We start from the raw sequence: 19,699 nt of genomic DNA on the forward strand, positions 1-19,699 counted from the left end.
TAATTTCTGTCCTCAGATATCCAGAATATAATTTAACGAGGAATTTTTCTCACAACAGGTATAATGTACGTTCATTAAATTAATTTAATCAGGTAGTTAAAAAGTTAAATTTGTACACCAACATTTTAAGCAGACAATTTTTAATGTTCACACATTTGCTACAGATACATATCAAACACACGCAACTATGAGTATTAGGGAGGATCGATTTGTATGGAACAGAGTTTTTGACTAACTATAACGCATAGGTTGAAATAAAGATGTATTAGAAGTAATTTTTCCGAATAAAGTAGGCCGCAGATTATCTTGAGCGAGTAGTTCGTTTCCGGCTACGGCAAAATGACAGGAATGTCATTGAAACTGAAATTGCTCCATAAATTGCCACGCAATTCTCAATTGCCTTAAAACCAATGTGCGAACGCTAACATTGAGTCGAAATATGGTACGCATGCATAAAAAAAGTATGCCTACAAGGAAACTTTTGCTAGAATCATTTGCCTGTGTAACTTACAGGCTTCGCAGCTCTATTTTTCCGAGGGCTTATGAAAGCAAAAAACTCTATCAATTGGCCGAGTAGCTAGAAAATGTCAATCATCCCGGATGTTATATCGTATATGAATATTAGGCTTTGAGTGAGTAGTCTGATCTCAAGTAATAAAACATTGATAAGCATACACCTCGTGGACTCAAGGGATTATTAAAATGAAGTGAACTCTTTCAATTCTGAGAGAATGTGAGGAATACATCTGATTTCGGATGAGGCAGGTATAGTCTAACTTCGAATGGACTAAAAGTTCTTTGAACAAATTTCTTTATTGCAATCTGTTTTTTAAACATTAAGCAATATTTTTACTTAAAACTGAATGAAATACATTTAAGAGAAAAACAACATTTATGGAATACACCATAATTTATTAACATATGAGGACTTTGGTAGATTTTCACTTGAGTCTGGTGAAGGTTACGGGATTTGCAATTATTCCTATGGCAAAAGCGTTTGAGTGCGATTGTAGTCGTGTGTTGTGTGATGTGGCATATTTTCTTATTTATTTTATTATTGTGCGTACCTTAAGATCACGATGAATTTGTTTGAGATCATTCTGAGGGTTTTCGACTGGAATCTTTGAAGTATCTCGATGTTGGAGTCAGCTGTAGTGCCCCAAAGTTGAAAGCCATATGTTGATATCGGTTTCAAGATAGCTGAGTAAAGTGAGAGCTTACTTTCCAGAGAAACCTGGCACTTTCGATGTAGATAGTAACCAATTAAGGTTTCTAAGTCTAAATATGGGTTTTCCATGTGACTTTGCTATCAAGATGCATCCCGAAATTTGTGACGTTAGTTTGGGTGATGATTATATTATTGAGTTTCACGTGAGGGCAAGTTTTTCGATTTAGTGTAAAAGTAACTTGGGAAGATTTTGTCTCGTTTGGCTTAATGCCAATTAAGAATTAAGTAATATTTTTCTAGTATACGGATCTTTAAAATAGCTATTGTATCGCCGCGAAAAGCTAAGCTTGTCCTAGCAAATGCTTTCGGAAATTTTTAAACATTTTTTATTAACTAAAAACATAAGGGCTCGAACTAACATTTAAAAATGAATCAAAAATTTGCTTCATCATTTCAGGTTTTCCCTACAGGGTTCTTTTGATTTTTGTTCATCAGTTATTTCGAACAATCAATCCTCTTCCAGCACAAAGTGATGAGCACTCAACTCACCACTCTCTTGCTTATTGAAAAATTGAATGTTAGTTGAGAACTGGACATTTTAAAATTAAATTATTATATGCAAAAAAAAAAAAAAAATTATCAAACAATTGCAAGCAATTTATTTGTCCCTGAGAAGAGTCAAGTCTATAAAAACTTTCACGCTACACACCTACATTACGCTTGATATACAGATGTACTTATTTTGATGATTTGTTATCTTATTTATAAATAGTATGTAAGTATTATTAATCAAAGCAAGCAGTGCAAAGTATATATGTATGCGCGTATCTGCATATAAATGTGTGCTAGTATTGAGATACATTAGAATAGGCAGCTATAAATGGGTACAAACTAAAAAATTAGAACTGAGTTTTATAGAGGAAAATGGTGAATCGGTATATGTTCATATATTATATCCGCTTTAATCTATAAATCGTCCATATAATTTCTCTTCTCTGGGTTTTTTTTCGATGTTACATACTGCCCCCGGATATTATTACAAAGCCACCACATATTGGTAAGTTTTGACTGATTACATATTTCTTTTTTATATCTATTTAAATATGTTTTTATAAAAATTTAATTCATTATATAACAAAGACCTTAGTAATCCAATTTAAAATGTTGTACAATATTTACGACAAATTTTCATCAAAATTCAGCTTAATCAGAATTTTTTAATGAAACGTACGAGCCCAGTTCCATAGCCTACCAAAGTTTAGTAAAAGGTGTTTCAGAATTAATCAATGAATATTTTTTAATAACTTTTTTACTAAGCAAAATCGAAAATTATTTTGAGTGATAGAAATCTTTATTTTAATCTTTGCTCGCTCCATCGCAGCTTTTTTGCAGCTTTCTACAAGGTGAAGTTCAAAATAAACAAGACTGAGTTAAAACACAAACGACAGGAGCTTTGTTCTGATAATTTCGAGTTTATTTATTCAAAATAGTCCCCTCTGGCCTCAAAACACTGTTTTGCGAATACAGTGAGTGATTGATGGTTGAAATGCGATTTCTAGTCATAAAATCAGTCTCAAGAGTGCATCGATGAGATGGTGCATTATCATACAATAAGCGTCATCTTCCTCCCTTGCGGTATTCAGGGCGAATTCGACGAATACGATGCAACACACGCTGCAAAACGTCAAGATAGAAAATTGCGTTGATGTGGTCTTCCATTTGGCACTTTAACGCTTAGTTTCGGGTTCATGTTAGAAATACCACGTTTCATCACCAGCTACAATGGTGTAAAGAAGTTTTCATTTGTTGAATTCTGAAACAACACAGACCTTTCGGAAGTCCAAATGATCAGTTAAAATGCGATAAATCGATGTTTAGGAGATATTCAATCAGATTCCAAGAATTTCAACTATGATTTCGTTTCATTTTTGATAAATTTACGAACTCAATGGAGTTTTCGGTGATTACTGATTTTAGGTGACCCGTATGTTCATTGTCATTTATGTCCTCACAACCATCTCTGAAACGAGTAAACGACTCACAAACTCTGGCACGAGTTAAACAATCATCGCCATCAACTTTTTTCATCAATTTAAATGTTTCGGTAAACGTTTTACCGATTTTAAAACAAAAGTTGATATTATATTATAAATGTTCGAAACTCGTTTTTGTGCCGCTGACGCAAATATACTGACACTTTAGACGCAATAACTTCACTTTCACTGAACCGAATGTCACCAAGCTTTCACTGGAAGTCAGCTAGGGGTGTAACTTCCAATGCATTAACTCAGTAAAAATATGGCACCATCAAAAACATTTTTATGACACCAGTCCTATTTATTTTTAACTTCACCTTGTAGTTCACAGATATGAAATATGATTGACGCAAGACGGCACGTGAAAAATATATACAACAAATTTTCCGATAAGGCAATTACTTTTGCACAAGTTTGAAGTTTGACATTTTCGTTGATTTTTGATATATATTTTTCCATTTTCGTCGATTTTTGATATACCTATATACGGCGGCCGCCGTAGCCCAATGGGTTTGTGCGTGACTACCATCCGCAATTCACTGAGAAAACGTAGGTTCGAATCTCGGTGAAACACCAAAATTAAGAAAAAAAATTTTCTAATAGCTGTCAAGGGAATCAAGTGTCTAAAACAAAATTTTCAAACCAATAAAGCTTAGAATTTTCAATTATTTTTCACTGATATCAGAAAATGGGCTTTTTGATCGCCTTTAATGTTTTACATATACACACATATATATATATATGAATAAAACTATAGATACATACTTAGTATGCAAATATTGTTGCCGTTGCACATTGTGAATTATTAATAAATCGACGATCCAGTACGCTAAACACACTTCTTGATAGAAGGTATTCACAAGATAGAGCAAACTAACAATCAGCCATCAGAATGCCTTATCATGTATTGCTATATCTACTGTGCTCGATCGTGCAACAGGTTCTCGCCTCCGACTAACTCAGCACGTTCTGATTGTTCGCGGCAATGCGTATATTTACTTTTTATAAAAGGCATTTTCCACGCTGTAACGTGAATACACCCGCTCAATTACTAATAATGTATATTAAAGTGGCTGAAGCTAGTCATGCAGTTAACATTTGATATTTTACGATACGATGCACAGTCTCGCAATGCATCCGCTCCTAGTCACAATCATTTTGTTCGCCTTTGCTGTGCTTTTGATATATAAATATTTGACATGGCATTACGGTGTATTCAAGAAACTAGGCGTAGCCGGTCCGCAGCCAAAGGTCTGGATAGGCAATTTCCCTGGCAAACAACATTTTGCCTACGAATTGGACGAAATTTACAAGTGAGTATTGCATACATACATACATACATATCCCTCAGTATCCCAAGTAAATGAGCGATATGGCATACTGTACGGGTACAAGAAGTTTCCACGCAAATGAAGAATTAATACGCGAAAACGATTATAGTGGCTCAAAATTATGTAAAATTGTACACATTTTATATTTGCATGTATAAAAAGAATGCATAGAAGACTGAGGCTTACACAAGCCAATTTAAAATTAATTAAACAAACGTAGGGTTGGCTATTTAAAGTGAAGGAAAAGTAAATAATAAATATATTAATATATTAAGAAATCAATTTGTTCGGTGTGCATTTAAATAAATATTTCTCTGAATTATTGAAAGTGATTTTTCTCTAATAGTCTTATTAGGCAAACGTCTTTTTTTTTTATTTTTATTTTTGCATTTTTTCAAGTTTGCCGATATGGCATCGATTTCACGTCGCATGTTGACTTTAATTTGGTGAGATTTTTGGGTTTTTGGCGTATACCTGGAACTTCAAACAATATCGCAAATAAAAGTATGTTAATCTGGGTGGCCAGTCAAAATCGTCGTTTTTTGATATCAGTCGTTTGTGTGGCATACATATGTCGTGCTGCATTGTTGTTGCTGTATAAGTTCATCAAGCCCTGCCGGTACAGGGCAGTTGTCATTACACAGTGCGACATCAAAAATCAAACCGCACCGGACCTTTTTTTTCTGAAAATATACCTATTCAATAGCAAACCCCTCGCTGGGTTTTTAAAAGTTAGCTCGATTTTTTTTTTTATTGCGTTTTGAAGTTTTCTATTTTCATGAGATTTTGGAGTTTTACCTGTACGCTAAATTTGACTTATAAATGGACCTTTGTTTGATTTAATCGATTTATTTTTCATAGCTTGATGCAGAAATTTCGTACATGTACAAATAAACTTATTTTGAGAAGAACCTATATCTCAATACGCAATTTTCAATACCAAAATTTCGAAAAATTGTATGTTTTTACCATTTTTTACTGTAATTATGAAAATAATTTTATACGTAACCACCCGTTATACACATTTTCAGATTTTTCTATTTTTGCTAGTATTTTTTCCAGATACGGTTTTCCAATGAATATTGGATGTAACAAAATGTGATCGTGAGTAGTGAAAAGCAAGATTGGTCTCACAAGACTTTTAGCCTGTTAAGTACAAAGAAAAGTGGCTAGCACACATTCCAAAATAAAAAGTATAAAGAAGGTTGTAGTCTGTCTTATCAGGAAGTGTTTGTTTTAGAAATTCCAAAATTTGTTCCCAACGATTTTACCTGTTCTAAGATCGCAGCAGTCTTGCGAGATCAGGTTCGTGCATAACAACTCCTAAAACACATTTGACGCGCTAAATATTTTGTGAACAATACGGTTTTTGTTAATATATTTGAATTTATTAATTTCATTTACGTGAATTTTTTATGAATTAAGAAAATAAAAAATGTACAATTGTCCTGCAAATATTAACGTTTTCTGCTATTGTTGTGGACGTTTCACAACAGAGTATAAAAAATTATTTTTATGAAGAAAAATCTTGTTAAAAATTTATTTTTTTAGAAAATAACAAACTTAAAGTTCAGTTTTATGTTTTTATCTTATAAATGACTTTTTTAATACATTTTGCAACATTTTTGATAGAAGAAATAGTGAGAAATTTTAATTATTTTCATAATTACAGTAAAAAATGGTAAAAACATACAATTTTTCGAAATTTTGGTATTGAAAATTGCGTATTGAGATATAGGTTCTTCTCAAAATAAGTTTATTTGTACATGTACGAAATTTCTGCATCAAGCTATGACAAAATAAATCGATTAAATCAAACAAAGGTCGATTTATAAGTCAAATTTAGCGTACAGGTAAAACTCCAAAATCTCATGAAAATAGAAAACTTCAAAACGTAATAAAAAAAAAATCGAGCTAACTTTTAAAAACCCAGCGAGGGTTTTGCTATTGAATAGGTATATTTTCAGAAAAAAAAGGTCCGGTGTGGTTTGATTTTGATGACCCCAAAATTGTCGCACAGTGTTATCTTTCTTATCTAACGGTAGACAGTAAGTCGACAAAATACATTAAAGATGAGTAGTCAAACTCATTGGACTTTTCTATAATTTTATTCAATATGAATATGCAATAATGAAATAAAGGGTAAGAGTGGAATATATAGTTTTGAGGGTCATCTTTTTCACCTTTCATAAATATAGGGATCGTCATATTTGTTTTCCATTCTCATACAATTTCTAATTAATTATTAAGGGGCTACATACGTCCAGCAGCACCACAAATGCGCTAAAAGAAAAACAGTTTTTAGAAGGGATAGCAATAGAAATAAATATAAAAATATTTTACGCTTTTTTATTAGTACTTAAACTTTATAGAAAAAATCATTTTAATCTTTCTTTACAAAAATTAATACATAAAAAATCACGTGCTCCAAAGTACAATGAAAAAAAGTTGCTCCACGGGCTGCATCATTTCTCTTTAAAATGCTAATGGATCTGGAGAAAGTAAACAAAATTCTTGTAAAATAGAATTGTAATTATAGTCTGTTGAGCCGGATTTTCGAGTTTCCAAAAATTTTGCAATTTACGGCATTTTAAAAAAAGTATGCATTTTACGTCGTAAATGTCACACTCTAATTATGTTTATAAAATATTTTTATGAAAATATCAAAAATCCAGCTCGACAGACTAAAGAGAAACACTTTTGAATATTTAAAAATAACCACATCAAAAAATATTAAAAACTGTATGAGTTATCATGCAGACCGTGCCGAAAAAACGAGTTTCGCTCGAGGTCGCCTGCATTTAAATTAAGAACTGAGTTTCATAAACCTTAGCATAACGACTCTGCACATACTCTCATAATGTTTTATAGATGTCCCTATACATACTTAAGAATAACGAAAGAACCGACAGGTTGAAAGGCCCCAAAAGTGACGGCCACCTGCCCCAAACGAAGGACAGCTAGGTGTGCGCATTAAACTCTCGTTGCGCAGTTACATTTTTTAACTAACTTTGTATCCACCATAACATTGTATCCAAAAAAAAAATCAATTTTTTTAAAATTCTGGACGTCTGTAACCCAGACGTATGTAATACAGATGATCTCCTCCACATTTTTACATCTCATTTGTGATGCCGTCTTGGCCAGGTGCCTTTGAATTCTTTAAAATTTTTACCACATATTCTATTCCTTTAAATGCTACAATTTTATTCTCAGTTTCATATTAATTGGATCATCAACCTTAATTTCTCATAAAGGTGTTTGGGAAATGCAAAGAAAAATTTTTTTTAAATTAAGGATAACCACTCAAATATTCATTTTATTATATTAGTAAAATTAAATGGTCTGTAAAACTGCATACTCGGAAGTGTTCCAAGGATTCTAATTAATAAGATTACAGTTTTGATGATAAGTCGTTAAAATTATTATTATATAAATGAAATTTGTACAAAGTTTGGAAACTTGGATTTATAATTTTCTTTTATAAAAAATTTGCGAAAAAAAGTTTGAATAAAATATATTCGGAATATTTTAAGAAAATAGAACTACTCAATATATACGAGAATACATACCTTCTGCTCAAATATGAACGAGACGTTATCAATAAAACGGTCCGCGGATGACATATGGCAAAATTTTTTTTTTTTTTTGGTAGGACTGTTATAAGCTTACATGGCAAATTTCAGCGTGATAAGTCACATAGTTTGTTTTCTGTGCTACTGTAAACAAGTCAAGCTCTAGTGTGTTCTTCGAATTCTCTTTTATGACTTCAATTGTCTCAAAATGTTTTCCACGGAGCGGCAACTTGAGCTTGGGAAACAGGAAAAAGTCACATAGAGCCATATCAGGCGAATACGGTGCTTGCGGAACGATATTAACATTATTTTTGTTCAAATAATCGCGAACAAGACGTGCTGTGTGAGCTGGTGCATTATCGTGATGCAAGAACCATGACTTGTTGTCCCACAATTCCTTCCTTTTAAGACGAATGTTCTCGCGCAAACGCTTTAAAACGTCTAAATAATATTCAGCGTTAACCGATTTTGCGATTTTTGCCATTTTTAAGCACAATTTCCTTTACTTTTCCGATGTTTTCATCGTTTACTGATGTTGCTGGACGACGTTCATGAGGCAAGTTTTCAACCGATGTACGGCCCTCTTTGAACGATTTGTACCACTGGAAAACACGTGCACGCGATAGAGCAGAGTCCCCATAGGTTGTCTGCAACATTTTTAAGGCGTCTGAAGCCGAAATTTTGTTGGAATAACAAAATTTCAAACAAATTCTTTGTTCAACTTGAATTTCCATCGTTAAATTCGAAGAACACACTCGAGCTTGACTTGTTTACAGTAGCACAGAAAACAAACTATGTGACATATCACGCTGAAATTTGCCAATGTAAGCTTATAACAGTCCTACCAAAAAAACTAAAAATTTATTTTTGCCATATGTCATCCGCGGACCGTTTTATTGATAGCGTCTCGTTCATATTTGAGCAGAAGGTACATATAAATATTTTCCTTTCCATATACAGAACTTACTGAGATTTGGTATCTTCAACAAATCAGAGAATTACCTTTATATGGAGGATGGTAGAATTTAGTGCCCGATTTCGCTTATTCTCATTATCAACCTACTTTGGTTCAAGAGAAATGTGTCAGTATATAGTATTGTAGTTTCGTTCAGATATTTCAGTATTCACTTAATTTATCCATATAAGAATAATTCGAGCATTCGTTATATGTAAATCAACTCGAAGTTTGAGTCACTTATAACTTCCAATTAGTTATAATAAAATTGGATGAGCTACAAGATTTGCATATCCGGACTTTTCTAAAAATCCTAAATAGAAGACTTGTTGGAAATTTGTGATACTTTTAAAATTTTGTGCAAAGTTTGAAGCTTTGAGTTAACATTGAGCAAACATTTTAAGTATTATATGTTATTTATTATTTATGTATAATTTTAATTATAATATTGTGGTTCTTGTTGCTATATGCACTATATTTTCATAAGCAAATAAAAATATTAAACACCAAACAAAAACTGAAAATCAGTATTTTCTACACATTTTTGCTTTCTTTAAAAATTCTACTTTTAGCAAATACAAACATAACCACCAGGTTATTGGTGTTTTCTTCTCCAGGCTTCCCCATTTCTTAATACTTGATCCGAAATTGGCACACGAAATCTTAGTAACAAATTTCAGGAAATTCAGAGACAATTGGGGAAAAAATTGGGTAAGTTGTGACATTTATATTCAACACACACAGATACGCTTATATGTAGATGCATTGATGTGCCATAAAAGATAATACTATAGATAACACTATGTAACTAAGTCAAATTTTTTGCGAAATAACAAGGACTCCGGTAGAGGGAACAAAAAAGTTTAAGTCTGAATTTTTCTAGGGCAATAGTTCACAGTTCTTGTTCATTCTTATGGTAAATCGGCATAGAAAACTAAGTAATCGGACAACTAATTCTGATAGAGGTGGAGCAAAAACATGAAAGCGTGTTCCAGGCAGAAATATTAATCAGATACATGCAAAGAAATTGGTGCAAGGGCAGCTATCTTTTCAGAGAGCCAAGCAGCTATCAAGGCTTTAGATTCCCATTCCATTTCATTCAAACTAGGTTAACAGAGTAAAGGAACTGGAATCGCTTGGCAATTGGCCTGAAATTACTCTGGTTTGAATTCTCGACCATTGGAATATATAGGGTAGTGAAACAGCAGATAAGCTAGTAAGAAAAGGTTTGGCATTACACATAACAGAGGCGGTAGCATTTGCTACCGTATTAAATCCAAAACACCGTTGCTTCACACGAAGGAAGGTGACAGCAATTATGTACAAGTACTACAACAAGAAAACATGACCGTTGTATAACATCCAAAGGTCGAATTACGTATTCTTTCCGTCCCATCTGCAGAAGCTGTCATACTGAGGGAGAAAGAAAGTCCAGCTAGAGCAAGATTTCGATATTTCGGTAAGCTTTTCCTATAGCTAATTAATGAAATGCCAAGCATAGAGATAAAAAGTTTGCTGCTGTACATGGATCTCATGAAATGGGTCTGACTCAAAGAAAAAAAAAACAACAACAAGACATCACACGAGACAGGGTTGGACATAGTGCACTAAATAACTAATGCAATAAGCGGATTGTTAAAATGCTGCAAAATAGTTATAATGAAACCCTTATTTTAAATAACGCTAAAAATATAGTGATAGTGCAATTTAGTGGTAGTGCAAACTGCTCAATCCTGACACGACAACAAAAGTAGTAAAACGGCGCTAGTCGCTAATTAGGATTATTTCAGCAGAAATATTCAATCACTTCAAACACAACCATTGAATTCGGGAAAACCAGCGAAAACGCGTGACCAAACGTGGTGCTCCGTCGTCAATGGCCGATGTGTGTTGATCGGCAAATTGTTGCTTGTTAAGTCCAAGTCGAAATTCATAAAAACTTATCGTATGAAAATGTTAACGATTCAAGTAGTGGCAAGCAACACTAATAACACTTAAAACTGTTAATCTTTACGATCACTGGTTTTGGCATATCTCATCACTTAAGGAGCAACCTGCGTATTCCCTGCAGATTTTAAATTTTGCAGAACATTCAAATATCAAAAAGTATAGAGTTAAACGCCGCCGTAGCTGAATGGGTTGGTGCGTGACTACCATTCGAAGAACGTAGATTCGAATCTCCGTGAAACACCCGGTTGCTCCTCGGCAGACAATGACAAGCCTCCGAGTGAAATGTATTTCTGCCGTGAAAAAGCTTCTCATAAATAATATCTACCGTTCGGAGTCGGTCCCCCTTGTGGAACAACATCCAGACGCTCGCCAGAAATAGGTAGAGGAGCTCGGCCAAACGCCCAAAACGGGTGTTAGTTCCAATTATGTATATTTATTTAGTTAAAGGATTAACTGTTGCACAAAATTTCGAAGAGTTAAATTCTGCGAGATTAAAATTAAATTTAAATTGTTTTTAAAACAATTTCTGCTTTTATTTATTTGATGGAATGGGCACGAATTGAAGAAAGGTGGCTTCCACACAATACGAAAAATTATTTTTTGGTTTCCAGTTTCGCTGATTTCCTATCCAAAAACCTGATTAAATACAAAATTACATTATTTTAGATCTACGACATAAATGAGGATAAAATGGCTTCCTTCAATCCATTTTTCAACGTAGGTGAAGAGTGGAAAAACAGACGCACGGACGTTATGAGCGGGTTAACACAAAATAAGGTGAAATTTTAACTATTTTTTAGCTTACGAGAATATAAAACAATTGACTATATAAGTTTTAGTGAAAATAAAACTCTTTTTTAAACTCTTCAGCTCACCTCAGCGTATCCCATTTGGAAAAGCTGTGCTCAAAAACTGTCCAATCTTTTGAAGGCGCAAACAGCAGAAGGCAATGCCGTACTTGAAACGAAGAATGTAAGTACATACACACATACATATATATATATATGTCTTACAATGTCAACCACAGCTTATAACTCGTTTTAATTCCAATGTTTTGGGTGAGTTCCTTTGGGGCATCGAAACGCATACGCTCTCAAATCTCTACAAACCAAATACTTATCTGGAGATTGCACACAAAGTACCTCAACAAGTATTTCAATCTGTTTTGAGTTACTTCAAATTCTTAGCTTTCCCCTGGTTCCGACGCTTCGATAACCATCGCGTCTTCTCCGCCGAAATTGAAAGTTTTTTCTCCCAACTCACCAAAGATGCCTACGTGATGCGTGAAAGGGATGCAAGCAATAAAAATAGAGTGGATTTTCTAAATTACGTGCGTCAGTTGCAGGAAAAGAAGAATCTCTCGCATGATGAGGTAGTTGGTTACATGGGTACGGTTTTTGCAGATGGTTTCGACACAGCGTCCACAGTCACCATTCACACACTCTTCTATGTGAGCTCAGTTGCACGTATGATGCCGAGTATACTACTAATATATTAATTTTTCACAATTTCAGTTGACTCATCATCCTGATTCTCAGGAAAAAGTGCGCGAAGAAGTTTTAGGCAATCTGGACACCGATGGTACCATTAATTATCAGACTTTAACCAGTCTACCCTATTTAGATCGGTGTGTACATGGTAAGCCTATATTATATAATTTATTCCTGCTAGCTGAGATTCTTCTTCATTCTTCTACATGCAGAAACAATGCGTCTAATTAGTCCGCTGACCTTTGCTAGACGCATTTGTACCGAGTCCACCGAATTGGAATTAAATAATGGCCGCCTAGTGCCCATTAAAGAGGGTGATATGGTTTTAATACCTACTTTCAGTTATGTTCACGATCCTGATTACTTCCTACAACCTTGGGAATTCAAACCGGATCGTTTCCAGAATGTCGATCTCTCAGATTTGGCAAAAAGAGGTGTTTTTACTCCTTTCGGTGACGGCCCCCGCATGTGCTTGGGTAAATATTATTATATCTAATTGTTGCTATGATGCTGAAATTTGCAACTAAACTTCATTTCAGGACGTCATATGGCCATGCTAGAAGTGAAATCAGCATTGGCAGAAATACTTAGGAATTATCGCCTGAAAGTTTGTAGCAAGACCACACCGGAGAAGAAACCTGATTCGCAAACACTTATTTTAGGAGTTGATGGCGATTTAATGATTGAATATGAGAAGCTGTGATCAGCAAAATGTTAATTAATGATAAACTTTAAATTGTTTCTTTATTATTACACACTGTACAGGTACATACATATTTTCGAATGGAAGCTTTGCGAAATTTCTATTAAAATAAAAATATTTTTCAAGTGAAACTTCTTAGGCGTTGATGGATGAGCGAAAGTGGAGAGTAAAATTTCAAGGCCATGCAACGTTCTGGGCTTTTTTGTTCCGCGACTGAGAAAAAAGATATAACGTAGAGGAAAAGGAGAGCGAGAGCTATTCCTTATATATATCTTAAATACACTGTAGGCTATTTTTCCTGAGTTTTTCCTTGTGGTTGCTAATTTCTTGTTTGTTGGTGCAAACTTGTAGGAATTATATTTGTGGTGCCTACTGTTTGGGGCGTTTTTTGGTCCCAATTCTTTTGGCGTTTCTTTTTCTTTTGGCGCTTATTTCCGTTTCCTGGCTAGTGCTTGTGCGTACTATAAAGTGCTATCCATTCCGGCGTCGGATTTATTGGTATTGCCTTTCGGTAATTTGTGCCATTGCTGCGGTCCCCTGGAATCGCTGAGTTTGTGCGGGTGACAAACGCTCGGAGTAGTGCGCGTTGTTGCCACGGTTTGTGTCCGGCGTTTACCTACACCGGTCGCCCCTTCTCGGTTTTTTGTAAATTTTGACTATTTGTATTCTCTGCAAATGTTGTGAATTTATTTAGATATATATTATTTTTCTCTCTCTCTCTCTCTTGGCTCTCTCTCTCATTCTCTCTCGGGTCTCTCCCTCTTTCTTTGTCTGCCGTGAAAATTTCACTTCTGTACTACGCTGCACACACTTTTTTGTCTGGAAATATTTTACTATTTCACCTGCTTTCAATTCAGCGCAATTTATTTGGTATTGGTTGGTGCAACAGCATTAAACATTCCTCATGAATTTGTGGGAAACATTGCTGAGGTGGCAATTCTTGGCCCGATCTAAAACCTGGTCATTCTCATAATGTTGAACCGATTGTCTTCGGAAGGAGGGATTGTTCGGTTGCCAAGTGTGAACATTGATATTTTTTCCGAACGTGCGGCACACAGAAAATATGAAAATCAACTATCGAAATACATTCAAGTGAAATGAACGTGTATGCCGAAAGGCTACTATCGCTCAAAAACTGAAAGACGGGATTTGACTGTGGGAGGCAGTTTATCCATTGTGCTGAAATTTCATCAAATATTTCGTCAAAAGAACCAACCAAGACAAACTCGCACAAGATGTTAGAAGTAGAGTAAGTGATGGTATTGTGGTACAGTACTTCTCGCTTATGAGCACTAGAAAAATTGTCAGAAAATTTCCCTTATTTTAATATGCACAAGAATCAGCTTACAAACATCCATTTATAAGCATTTCCCACTTACAAGCACAATGAAATTAGGTTGGAATTAGAGTGGAAGCGAAGACGAAAACGAAGATGTTGCGGAAGCGATCAGCTTAAAACTGTACGGTACTGTTGTCAAAGACGAATCGCTTGCTGTAGTGGTATTTATAATAAAACTATGTAGAGTAGAATGGGGTAAGATAGGTATGGGGGCACAATAGGTAGGTGGGGTTTTCGTCGCACTGTTTTTGCAGAGGTCACTCGTCTTAAGTGAATTGAATACGTGGTGGGGAACAACGTTTGCGACTGTCATTTCGGCCGTCACCATTCATTAGTTATCCTAGTTCTGGCGTCGTTTAGTTTTTTGTGAGCTTTTCTCCGACATAGCATTTTTTTATTCTACGGTGCAGTGCATTTAATGTATGTAAATATTTGTCAGGTGAGTTTTATTTTACGTAGAAAATAATGCTGAACACGAATAATGTGTTAGTTTTTTGATATTTTTGTTTAAAAAAAAAATATCGACACTAACATAAAACATGTGCTTGGGGGCACTATAGGTCAGCCGTCTGTGGGCATTATAGGTCACTACTTTTAATTGAATAAAATAAATTTTAATTGTTTTTGCAGCAAAATGGTGCGTAATTATGTGCGAAAAACGCCGAAACGAAATGAAGAGGATGTAAAAAACGCAATCGCGGCAGTCCGAGATGGCGCTAGTGTTCGATCAGCCTCTAAACAATTTAAAATTCCGTTCGAAACATTACGTGCTCGCGTGATGAATTAAAGAAAAATTCCTAACTTTTATAACATGTTCAGTGTTCATACTCTATAAATAAAAGTTAAAACGTTAATTTCCAAGCCATGTACATTGTTCTTTTCCTCTCACACATAGTGACCTATCGTGCCCCCCGATTTTGAAAATATCGAAAAAAAGTACCTTTGTCTTATTGAATGCAGCTTCCAAAAAATATTTAGGCAAACATAAGTCAGTATAACCAAAATGTTAGCAGATAAATAACCTTTCAAAATCTTGCTTATTTTTCAAAATCAATGCAAAAACACCGTAGCAAGAGCTCTCCAAAAAAAAATGACCTATCTTACCCCATTCTACTCTACATGTCAAGTTTTGCACTGATCGCTTTGTAGTGACAGCAACAATAAAGTTTACTACTGAAAACTTAATACTTAGGCTCACGGCCTTCAACAAAAGTGGTCGATCACACAGAATATCGTATTTTTATATATCCCGTTCGTGCTTTCTGCGTAGCTTTTCGTGTTTGTAAAAGCTAAGTGGTGTGATACCAAGGATGATAGATTTAAAGGGTTTGCTTGGTAGCTATGCTGAAAAAAAAAAATTGTGCGGGGAACTTTGGCTGCAACAAATGTAAAGAGTGGTCAGTTGAATACAAGCAAAAAGCAAACGTGGTAAGCAAATTGGGAAACTAAGAAAAATTAAGTGTTTTAAATTAAATTTAGTCATTTGAAAAAAGAAACAGTATAATTCGCGCATCTTTTTGCAGCTATGTATATTTGAGTTACACGGAAGGGCTACATGTGCAAGAGCTAAATGTGAGTGTGTTACTACTGGCCGTTAGATTGCCTAAAACCGCGCACATCATTTAGATAGATATATATATAAATTTTAATTGAATAAAAACTTACTTTAAATAAAGCACAATAAAATAACGCGTTTTCGCACATTTGTATTCACCGCTTTCGTAAACAAATAGCTGCCATGGCATGAGCACTGGTTTGCTTCGTATATCACTAACACAAGCTAAATTTTGTTAAACACATCCCAAGTGACCTCATCCCATCAGCTAATTCTGTCAAATTCGCTCAGACTCGAATATCGGTCACACCTATAAAAATGTTTTCATCATGGTGTGATGCCTAAATTAAGGTGACATGCCTTACTTAGCTTAATTAGGTATTTTAAATGGATACTTATTTAATTTAATAAGAGATTTTCATGTAAGCACTTGCCCGCTAATAAGCATCGAACCTGATAAGCGTAATCAACATTTTAGGTGGTATTGGATGGTACTTAATTTGCTTTTTGTCTGAAATACTCAACACGTTGAATCCATTTTTATCAAAACCAGTTGATAATATTTTACGAATATTTAATTTAATTAGTTAATCATAATTCCACCTACGAGGATTGCCAAAAGATGGAATTAACTGGCGAACCTTTTTTATTCACTACGATTTTTAACGAATAATAAAAGAATCGAACTTTTGGCGTTGATAAGAAATATTACAGAAATTCTGCTGTGGTGGTTCAAAGTACGTTATCGTAATAGGCGACGAGTCTTGGATTTATTCATATGAGCCGGAAACAAAAAAGTAATCGTTAGTATGGGTGTTACAAAACGAGCTTAAGCCAACAAAAACCTACGCATCCTTCACCAATACAATGCGAGCCCTCGCATATGAGCTCACAGAAGAGAGTTAGAGAGCACTTAAAATATCGAATTAATGGCATCTAATGATTTCTTTTTGTTCCCGAATATCATAAATAAAGTTCGATTTCCACATTCTTCAACCCCTGAAGTTACTGTTCAAGCTTTTAAACAGCTCGTTTTGGAGGTACCCAGTTCTGAGTGGGAAAAGTGCTTTGTATTCCAATACTTCAAATAAATAAATAAATAAAACTTGGTTCAAGCGAATGCAGAGCTATATTGACTTCGAAGTATACTATATTGAAAAACAATAAAACTGTTTTCATCAGTATTCTACTGTGTTTTCATTATTGCCCGCAAAATATAAAGATCAATCTCGTATTCATCTGCAAAGGACTTTTATTGGACTACCAATTTTAGAGACTTTAAAAATTATACCAAAGCCCACAAACAAACCCTTAACAAATTAGCCAGATATCTGGTACAGTATATTCCACTAGCTCCATCTCCAGCAAATATCAAGGATGACAGATTACCAAATTTGACATTTAGCTATGGTGAAAAAGAAAATTGTGAGGGAAACTTAGCCTGCCACGTCACTTGGGGACTCGGGGTTCTGCACGATAATTTCGTACATATTCACACACTGGTGTCAATTGGTTGAATTTCTTTCGTATATCACCAACACAATCTCCGTTTTTTTCTGTAAGCACACCTCAAGTAACATCAGCCCTTCAGATTCTTTCAAATTCGCTCAGAGCTGAATAATGGTATGTTAAGGAGCTCACCTTCGAAATGTTTTCACCATGAGTAAATATCTTAATAGGTAATTTTCTATCGTTCTAGACAAAGTTCGAACTTCATCGCAATCCATTTGCATGTAATTCACCAAAACTTCCAATATATCACACTTAAAGAAGGACTCAGCAATCAATGGAAAGGCTGAATGCATGAATATTTTCTGCTCATAAATTTAAATAGGTAAAAAAATGTAAATGTTAAAAAGACCCGTAGATATTTCACTTTAAAAACCTTATAGCAAAGTTTTCAGCATTGGAAAAATCACAAACTTATTCCACTTTTTTAGTTTACTTTTTATCATCCTCAAACCAAAAACAAAAAGAAAAAAAAAACAATTCGTAGAAAAATTTAAAGCAATACCTAAAATACATAAACTCGTCCACATTTGGTGGCCAAATCAGCTAGTCTGGGTTTTCCCTATATTTGTTTTTAGAATGAGGACTTTGACCTCTGTGTTATTTTTGACTCAAAGCCTTTATTCCTAAGCCACATCATTGTACCATTGTGAAATCTAATGCTATGCTAGCTTTTATTTGCCATTTAGCGCTAATTTTAGAAGTAAAGTACTAATTTTTTTTAGTACTAGTACCTGCTTTAGTACTCTGGTACTAAAATCCGTGCTGGTGTACTAAAACTCTTGTATAGAACTCTAGTTCGGTCTAAACTTCGTTTGTATAACTGCCATAATTCTAAAAAACTTCAGTGTATCCAGAGGCGTTTGTTCGCTTCGCTCCACGACCTCTGAATTTTGCGGATCATTTTATAATGCCAGATGTAAACTAATCAATATAAAATCCTTTAACTATGGGATAACTATGTTCCCTCTCATTTGCCTTTGCTTTCTTTCAAGCAACTTGCTTCTAGAATGCATACATTTGCCCATCCTAAATGCTGTCTTCGGAATAATGAACTTTTTTTTGAAATAAGGTAGAACTAGATAATCTTTAAGCTTTAAGAGTGCTGAATTCCTTCTCAAATAATTTGGCCTTTGATTTATTTTATCTAAGTCTGCCTTTCTTCTTAAACGAATTTTACAGCTAGTAAACTCATTCAATCTTTAAAAATACTGTAACTTCTGAAAAGTAATATTTAATAATTAATATAAAATATAATAATTTTAATTTAATGCTAATAAATCCTCTAAGCGTAGAATTGTCAATATTCTGTAAGTGAAAAGTAGTTACTTAAGGGAAATAAAATAAATAAAGAAACAATATGAAGGCTGATGCATGGGTCTACCAGTGAGTTAACTGGTGTGAGTGTGACACGGAAGCTCGACCTGACCATTGTTTGCCATGATGCGGCGCTAATAAATAAAAGAATTACTTCGCTTATCTATTTTTTCATATCCATAGTGAAGTCATACGACTTTTAGATTTATTGCAGTTCAATTTCATCACAACGTTATACAGAAGGGTCCACCGAGTATTTGGAATTTGAACTATCGATTTTTTTTAAATTTGCAGCTGTATTAAAATCCACGATATACAAGGAGGTGCGAAATTATTCGCTCAATTAACTAAATTAAAAATATTTTGAGTAATGGTAACCTTTATTTCGACCTATGCGCGCTCCATTGTTTTTGAATTTGTATACTGCAGCTGTCCGGTTCAAAAGTGATTGACGTACGCCGTCATTTGCAAAAATTATAAATCTGCCGATAGGTTGATTAATTCTGCGCTATCTTGTGTAAGTACTTTAGTGTGTGGTTAAATATTTACAAAATGTTTGATTGGTTAAAGTTGTAAATAATTAAAATCGAATTTCGGAAATCGAAAAACGATTGAGTGAGGTTAATTGTGCTGCTGTATTCGAAGTTGTGATTTGACTAAAACCACTTCTAGAGTTGGAAGAAGAAATGGAACCTGTCATTGGTGAGATAACTTCAGAAACTTCCCAGAAAGTACTAACAAATTTGGTTCCTTGAAGAAAATTGCAATGCA

At 34.4% G+C, this 19,699-nt stretch overlaps 1 protein-coding gene across 2 annotated transcripts; it reads left to right on the top strand.

The window, feature by feature from the left end:
* The first annotated feature begins 2,119 nt into the window (after positions 1-2,119).
* On the top strand, positions 2,120-13,339 carry LOC128858279 (probable cytochrome P450 309a2). 2 transcript variants are annotated; one of them, XM_054094429.1, is made up of 8 exons: positions 2,120-2,225; positions 9,638-9,776; positions 11,682-11,792; positions 11,886-11,987; positions 12,043-12,465; positions 12,530-12,653; positions 12,718-12,981; positions 13,045-13,339. In XM_054094429.1, exons 1-8 carry the CDS (start codon positions 2,179-2,181, stop codon positions 13,206-13,208), a joined length of 1,374 nt encoding a protein of 457 aa, XP_053950404.1. In that variant the 5' UTR covers positions 2,120-2,178; the 3' UTR covers positions 13,209-13,339. The 2 variants fall into 2 exon arrangements, with proteins under 2 accessions (XP_053950404.1, XP_053950403.1); XM_054094428.1 differs by lacking the exon at positions 2,120-2,225 and adding an exon at positions 4,290-4,517.
* The last annotated feature ends 6,360 nt before the right edge of the window (positions 13,340-19,699 follow it).

Source organism: Anastrepha ludens, chromosome 3 (genome assembly GCF_028408465.1).
Source record: "Anastrepha ludens isolate Willacy chromosome 3, idAnaLude1.1, whole genome shotgun sequence".
Classification (NCBI taxonomy): domain Eukaryota; kingdom Metazoa; phylum Arthropoda; class Insecta; order Diptera; family Tephritidae; genus Anastrepha; species Anastrepha ludens.